At 44.0% G+C, this 8,609-nt stretch overlaps 1 protein-coding gene across 4 annotated transcripts in view; it reads right to left on the bottom strand.

Moving 5' to 3' along the window:
• Positions 1–213: 213 nt before the first annotated feature.
• The window catches only part of C1QTNF8 (C1q and TNF related 8), a 45,910-nt gene continuing 37,514 nt past the window's right edge, over positions 214–8,609 (bottom strand). For all 4 annotated transcript variants that reach the window (XM_040356439.1, XM_040356443.1, XM_040356440.1 and 1 more), the window contains 2 exons: positions 4,795–5,034; positions 214–939 (listed from right to left, as the gene is read on the bottom strand). In XM_040356439.1, coding sequence (XP_040212373.1) covers positions 392–939; positions 4,795–5,014 — 768 coding nt within the window. In that variant the 5' untranslated portion in view covers positions 5,015–5,034 and the 3' untranslated portion in view covers positions 214–391. The remainder of the gene's footprint in view (positions 940–4,794; positions 5,035–8,609) is intronic.

Here is an 8,609-nt window from a genome sequence, read left to right as displayed (position 1 = left end):
CACAAGTGCTTGGTGAATCAGGCCATTGCGATGAAAACTTGCGGCGGTGTAACGTATATACGATACGCTACGCCGCCGCGATTCTACGTGAATCTGGCCCTGAGTGTTTACTGCCGTCACACTGCACCTCCCCACACTCACCTCATCACCCACTGCATCATACACAGATATATTATTTTTGGTTGTGCAGCATAGTAATGAAGATCTGCTAAATTTACAGATCCTTAATGAGAATATTTATTTATATACAAAATATCCTATATCAAATAGGATCACTTTAGCCTTAAATCTATTTAGGAGATAATACAATTGCAGCAATAAACATTAGCAAAACAGTCTTTGTTTTGTGTCGTTTTCAAGTCCAAAATGTCAGAGGTACACCATGGAGTGTTCACTCATCCGCTGGTCTGATCAGATAACCATTAAAGATAAGATAGACATCACTATCATCATTGTACAACGCGTTCTCCCGCTCCCGTTTGAACATCCTCACCCAAACCTCGTCCTTCTCCTTCAGATCAAGCATAAGGCTTTGACTTTGCATAATACTCCGGTCACTTGGCTGTGCATATAAAATGGCCATCTCCTGGTCATTCTTCATGATGTGTAGATAGGTCTCTTTCAGATTCCAGGTGTGGACATTTAAGTTGAAGTAGTAGATCCCGGAAATGTAGCAGACGAAAGTCCCTGAGAACATGTTGAAGTGTTTGTAAAGATTTACAAACTCTGTGTCGAAGATGACGGCTTGGAAGTAATCAGTGCTGTGCACCGATTTACGACGGGCAACAGAGAAAGCAGAATACTGGACCTTGCAGGAGTTTCCTGGTGGACCTACTTGACCCTTCTGACCCTTCAACCCCAGAATTCCGTGTGGTCCTCGTTCACCTTCTTTTCCTGAGACTCCTGGAGGACCTTTGTCTCCTACATCACCCTTGTCACCTGTCAAGGTACATCATAGATGAGAAACAATTCATTTGGGCAAACGTAGGTTTGTTTGACATTGTTTTAAATGCTACGTAAAGCCCAACTCCAGACACAATGATTTCACCTTCTTTGTAAGTGTTGGTATGCTCAGGGCCGTTTGAAGGAATTTGGGGGCCCCAACAAAATGGGGGCCCCCAAGCACCCTCCCCCCGCATGCAAAGCCTACGTTAACGCTTTTTCTATTCTTACCTCCCGTTCGTCCCTGTAGGCTGCCGCTGTAGCGTGGCCGAGCTTCTCTTCCCCCTGCCTTTTCCCCAGTCCCCTATCAGATAGTGCCGGGTACCGCGCGTGGTACAGGAGATTCAGTTTCCTGTCTTCCCGGCCGGACTGAAAGGAAGTGAGCACTCAGTGTGCACTTCCTGTCAGTCCGGCCGGGAACAGGAAATTGAATCTCCTGTACCACGCGCGGTACCCGGTCAGACTGTCAGTCCGGCCGGGAACAGGAAATTGAATCTCCTGTACCACGCGTGCTACCCGGTCAGACAGACAGGACTCCAGGTGGAAGAAACAGGAGCTCGGCCACGCTAGAGCCTGGGAAGGGGAAGTTGGGGGCCCCAGGCCAGCTCGGGGCCCCAAGCAATTGTTTGTTTTGCCTGTCCTGTAGCAACGGGCCTGGGTATGCTGTTACCCTGAGGTAATGGCATACCAAGACCATTAATGATGAAGAAATCATTGTTCCAAGGTTGGGTAAACGCACAAAAACAATTCATTTAGACAAAATGGGGAAAAAAAACACAAACACACATCTAAAAGAGGTAGTTCCTGGAGCTCTAAAACTAGTATTTTTTGGGGTGTAGCATTTCTCTCTTGATTCCCTGGCATATAATAATAATAACCCATAATCTAACCCATTCTGTATTGTACCGGTACATTTTATTTTAAAGTCTTTATCCTTTCTACTTTAAATTCCCACTCACCCTAGTCTTAGCTCTAATGCCGCGTACAGACGATTGGACATTCCGTCAACAAAACCTTGTTGGCTCAAACTTGTCTTGCATACACACGGTCGCACAAATGTTGTCAGAAATTCTGATCGCCAAGAACGCGGTCACGTACAACGGCTCTATAAAAGGGAAGTTCAATACCAAGTGTGCCACCCTTTGGGCTCCTTCTGCTAATCTCGTGTTTGTAGAAGTTTGGTGAGAGACGATCTGGGCTTATATGTTATCTGCTCTGACTCTCTCCGAGTCTCGGAGAAATCCGTTTGTCAGAACTCTGTGTGAATATCAGCAGCAAAACAACTTCATTATTCTAGCATTATAAAGAAGAAGACAATGCGCTGCATTAAAAGATTAAAAAATTTACAGCGTGACAAATGTGCTATCTCCATTACAAACGATAGTTTTACCAGAACGAGCGCTTCCATCTCATACTTAATTCAGAGCATGTGTGGAATTCTGTGCGTCGGAATTGTCTACACACGCTCGGAATTTACGAGAAACGGATTTTGTTTTCGGAAAATTTGAGATCCAGCGCTCAAATTTTTGTTGTCGGAAATTTCGACAGCAAATGTCCGAGCCTACACACGGTCGAAAATGTCCGAAACAAGCTCCCATCGAACATTTGTTGTCAGTAATTACGAGCGTCTGTACGTGACATTAGAGTTGTTTATTAGTAAAATGATTAGCATTAGTGTTGCAGGGATTTGTGTAATGCCTTGTACACACAATTGGAATTTTCCTTCGGAATTCCGTTCAAGCTGTCTTGCATGCACACGGTCAGGCCAAGTTCCGACCATCCAAAACGCAGTGACGTAAAACACTACGACGAGCCGAGAAAAATTAAAGCGGGAGTTCACCCGAAATTTTTTTTTAACATTAGATTGATGCTCATTTTGTCAAGGGGAATTGGGTGTTTTTTTTAAAATCGAACCAGTACTTACCGTTTTAGAGAGCGATCTTCCACGCCGCTTCCGGGTATGGTCTTCGGGACTGGGCGTTCCTATTTGATTGACAGGCTTCCGACGGTCGCATCCATCGCGTCACGAGTAGCCGAAAGAAGCCGAACGTCGGTGCGGCTCTATACGGCGCCTGCGCACCGACGTTCGGCTACTTTCGGAAAATCGTGACGCGATGTATGCGACCGTTGGAAGCCTGTCGGAAGCCTGTCAATCAAGTAGGAACGCTCAGTCCCGCAGCCCATACCCGGAAGCGGCGGAGAAGATGCATCTCTAAAACGGTAAGTACGGCTTCGATTGTAAAACAACCACCCGATTCCCCTTGACAAAACGAGCCTCAATCTAATGTTAAAAAAAAAGGTTTTTGGGTGAACCTCCACTTTAAGTTCAATGCTTCCGAGCATGCGTCGACTTGATTCTGAGCACAGACGATCGGAATTTTCATCGAAAAAACAAATAAAACATGTTCTATTTCTAAACTCCGATGGGGCCCACACACGGTCGGAATATCCGATGAAAATATTCTGCCTGACTTTTTTCATCGGAAATTCCGATCGTGTGTACCAGGGTTCCAGAAAGTGTACTTCTTAATCCTTTGAATTCTCCTTTTACCTGTTGCCTTCCCTAAGTCATGGCATGTTCGTTGGCCACGCTTGCTCTTCCCTGGCCTCCAAATGACTGTTTCTTGCTTGTGACTTTATACTGTGCTTGCTTCTACCTATTCCACCTGACAATTCCAGAGGTGATGAAAAGATGTTCAAAATCCACGCAAGCCCAGTTTACTAGAACTGCATTTCAATGCACCAGGGTCAAAGGGGACTCCAGACCCATAATGTCCAATTTTGTGTGCTGTAATTTCACTTTTGTTAACTACTTGCCGACCAGCTGGCGGCAGGTCGGCTCCCCTGCGCGAGAGCCCGTAGCTATACGTCGGCTCTCTAAGCGGCCACTAGGGGCGCGTGTGTGCGCCCCCCGCTCGTCCCTGAATCCCGTGATCGCTCCTTGCTCGTTACAGAGCGGGGACCGGGAGCTGTGTGTGTAAACACACAGCTCCCGGTCCTGTTAGGGGGAGAAATGCCTGACCGTCTGTTCATACAATGTATGAACAGCGATCAGTCATTTCCCCTAGTGAGTCCACCCCCCCTACAGTTAGAAAACACCCAGGCAATATACTTAACCCCTTCCCCGCCCCCTAGTGTTAACCCCTTCCCTGCCAGTGGCATTTTTATAGTAATCAATGCATTTTTAAAGCTCTGATCGCTATAAAAATGCCAATGGTCCCAAAAATGTGTCAAAAGTGTCCGAAGTGTCCGCCATAATGTCGCAGTACCGAAAAAAAATCGCTGATCGCCGCTATTACTAGTAAAAGAAAATATTAATAAAAATGCCATAAAACTATCCCCTATTTTGTAAACGCTGTAACTTTTGCGCAAACCAATCAATAAACGTTTATTCTGATTTTTTTTTTTACGAAAAATATGTAGAAGAATATGTATCGGCCTAAACTGAGGAAAAAAATCGTTTTTTTATATATTTTTGGGGGATATTTATTACAGCAAAAAGTAAAAAATATAAAAAAATAATAAAAAATTGTCGCTTTATTTTTGTTTATAGCGCAAAAACTAAAAACCGCAGAGGTGATCAAATACCACCAAAAGAAAGCTCTATTTGTGGGGAAAAAAGGACGCCAATTTTGTTTGGCAGCCATGTCGCACGACCGCGCAATTGTCAGTTAAAGCGACGCAGTGCCGATTTGCAAAAAGTGCTCTGGTCTTTGACTAGCAATATGGTCCGGGGGTTAAGTGGTTAAACACTACTAAAAAAGCAAAGTTCAAGTTTGGGCTCATAGGATTCGGTAACTAAACACCATGTTGAAACACTTTGTGGAAGAAGACACTATCTTAAAGACTAACCCTTTAGGATGCTCATCTCAATACGTGGCTGGACCCTCGGCATAGGGTACATCACATACTCTTTCATCCTGGTTTTCTTAGGAGCATCCGCCGGCTCTTCTGAACCTCCACAACAGCGAACACAAGACGGGTTCCCAACTTCTTGCCATAGGAATGTTCTCGGTGCAGCTGCATCAGCTGACATGACAGAGATAAAGACGAAGAGTGTTGGGAAATGCATTACAGTTCCTCTCTGCTTTTCTATAAAAAAGGAAAAAGAAACCATAGAAAAACGTTAACTAATAATGTAATAACAACAAGGGAGTAGCAGCAAATTGCTGTTCATGGCTGTACCAGATGAGGGGTTTGATAGGGCAACTTTACCTTTCCATGTGCATGGGAAGTTTGCAAAGGACAAAATTGTGCTCAGGAATAATGTGATGTTCCAGCTCCCTATGGAAATTCTCCATGTTCCTTGTTTTCTATAAACGATCAAATAACTTGGCCGTATAATACAAGAATCTCTCATATTTCTCTGGAGATCTATGACCTCATTAGCAGATGTACTGTATTTCACTTCAATAAGCCAGCTGTTGACAATTACATTACCTATATTATTCTCTGGAAGGCCATCCTATTGACACTGTGTTGAATTATCCTTCTGACATCTGCTGCACTACACAACGGAAACATTGTGTGGAACCACAGCAAATTTGGGGGTTTTCTTTCGGTTTTTGTATTTTTAGAGATCTACAGTAGTTATCAATGTTTTTAGCCAAGATCTACAAAATCTTGACCCGAAATTCACACATTTTCACCTCATTTCCTATTCCTGTGATTCAACCGGTGCTACCAGGAACAGAAAAGGGGGAGACCACAGACAACAAAAAAAATCATCTTTTTCATTATTGTAGTGTCAGAACCTCTATCAGGTTTCTATTACTGAGGCCCCGTACACACGACTGAGTTTCTCGGCAGAATTCAGCCAGAAACTCGATCGGAGCTGTATTCTGCCGAGAAACTCGGTCGTCTGTACACTTTTCACCAAGGAAGCCGACGAGGAACTCGTCGGGCCAAATAGAGAACATGTTCTCTATTTCCTCGTTGTTCAATGAGGAAAGTTGGCCCGCCGAGATCCTCGGCGGCTTCAACACAGAACTCGACGAGGAACTCGATGTGTTTGGCACGCTGAGTTCCTTGGACGTGTGTACGGGGCCTGAGTGTCTCTATAAAGGATTTCCCCACACTTCCTACCTCAGAGACCAGTAACAAAGGCTAGCAGGGAATGTAGTCTACTAACATTGAGACCCTAAACCTCAATTTATACCCTAATCTTCAAACCAACAACGTAAAGTAAACTTTAAGCTGTATATAAAGCCAAAACCTTTTTTTTTTTAACCTTTGGATAGAGTAAAACCTCATCTGGTTTGTATTGTTATGCCTGTACTCAAGGGGAGTTTGACCCTCTCCATTTATTAAACAGGAGCTAAGGGTACATTTTTCAATAGGTTAACATGTTCTGATGACAGCTGCCTAGTTGGAGGTATCTTTTGGCTTTGGCGAGATCTCTGACTACCTGCCGAGTCTCTGGGATAGGAAATGAAGGGCAATCTCCCTGACAGCACATCTGACAGTGACCTAACCATTTTCTATTCTATCCTAAACGACTTAACCGTTGACTTTATATGCACTTTAGGATATACATTGATCCTAAACTTCAGACCAACTCCAAACCATAACTGTCAACCCAACCTTAATCCTCCAATTCTTACTCCTCAACCTAAACTCTAAACTTGAACTCAAACCCTATTCCTAAATCTACTGTATCGTTTGTCGGCATGAAAAAAAAACGACGTTTTTAAAAACGTCATTTAAAATCATCGTGTGTGAGCTTCACATCATTTTTCGGCTTCTAAAATATCGTTTTTCAGGTTGTAAAAAATGATCGTGTGTGGGCTAAAACAACGTTTTAAACCCGCGCATGCCCAGAAGCGAGTTTTGAGACGGGAGCGCTCGTTCAGGTAAAACTACCATTCATAATGGAGTAAGCACATTCATCACGCTGTAACAGACAAAAAAGCGCCAATCGTCTTTTACTAACAAGGAATCAGCTAAAAGAAGCCCAAAGGCGAATAGAACTTCCCCTTTAGAGTGCCGTTGTACGTGTTGTACGTCACTGCGCTTTGTTCAACATTTTTTAAAAACGATGGTGTGTGGGCAACATCGTTTTTAATGATGAAGTTGGAAAAACTTCTTTTTTTTGGACATGCTGAAAAATTAAGTTTTTTTTCATGCCGAAAAACGACCGTGTGTACGCGGCATTATGCTGCGTACACACGGTCGGAATTTCTGACAACAAATGTTCGATGTAAGCTTGTTGTCGGAAAATCCGACCGTCTGTATGCTCCATCGGACATTTGCTGTCGGAATTTCCGACACCAAAAATTTGAGAGCTGGTTCTCAAATTTCCCAACAACAAAAGTTGTTGTTGGAAATTCCAACCATGTGTACACAATTCAACACACAAAAACAACACACAAAAAATCTACACATGCGCTGAATCAATTCGAAGAATGCTCAGAATCATTGAACTTAATTTTTCTCGGCTCGTCGTGTTGTACATCACCGAGTTCCAACATTTGTGTGACCGTGTGTATACGAAAAAAGTTTGAGCCAACATGCGTCGGAATAAAATCCACGGTTTGGTTGTCGGAATATCCGATCGTCTGTACGCGGCATTACTCTCTGGGCCCCCAGCTACTATTGGGTGGGGAGCGGAGGAAGATCACTCCGCCAAGGAAGGCAAGGGAGATAGGTAGGCGGCTGACCAGGACTTAAGCCAAGGCAGAAGAACATGCGAGCGGAGCTGAATGGGCATGCACCCTAAATCTTGGACTATCCCCAGAAACCAGGTATGTCTGGTCACCCTACTTTAATACATATACTAGGGACAATTTAGACAGGAGCCAATTAACCTACCAGCATGTCTTTGGAGTGTGGGAGGACACCCACGCAGACACAGGGAAAACATACAAACTCCAGCAGGTAGTGTCATGGTTGGGATTTGAACCATTGCATCACCAGTGCTGTTAGGTGGAAATGTTATCCACTTAGCCACTGTGCCGCCAAATATTTTTTATGTGCGTAGCTGCAAGGGAAGAAGTGAAGGGAAATATTAGAGTATGTTAATGGTTTTGCTGACATCACATGAAAGTTGGCAGTACCCATCACCAACAGCAGTCTCAGGGCTTTAGGATGTCTACACAAGGGAGGTTTTTTACTGGTAAATAACATGGGTAAATACAATAGTATACAAATAATTTTTCTTTTGTTAAAATTTGTGGTCTAGCGACGGGGTTTCTCTAAAGTGGACCTGAAACTAAAAAGTGAAGATTCGCTATATTAGGGAACATGTCAAAATATTCAATGTGCCTAAGCAGGACCTCGAAAAATCTACCCTTTGTCCTAAATTACACTACAGTGTCTACAGAATCGTAGCTGTATGTCTGCAGTGTGAAATCTTTTAAAGCAGTGGTCTGCAAACTGTGGCCCACAGGCCAGATGTGGCCCTTTGCTTGCCTTCATTCAGTCCTTTAAACACCATGCCATCCACTGACATCAATGACGGGGCACCATTTCTCCTACAGATACTAATGACGGGGCACCAGTCCTCCCACAGATACTAATGACGGGGCACCATTCCTCCTACAGACACCAATGATGGGGCACCAGTCCTCCCACAGAAACTAATGATGGGGTACCAGGCCTCCTGCAGATATCAATGACGGGGCACCATTCCTTCCACAGACACCAATGATGGGGTACCATTCCTCCTA

Source organism: Rana temporaria, chromosome 6, assembly GCF_905171775.1.
Source record: "Rana temporaria chromosome 6, aRanTem1.1, whole genome shotgun sequence".
NCBI classification, from domain to species: Eukaryota; Metazoa; Chordata; class Amphibia; order Anura; family Ranidae; genus Rana; species Rana temporaria.
The sequence above is the reverse complement of the archived record's forward strand: the minus strand, read 5'-3'. Positions and strand labels throughout refer to the sequence as shown.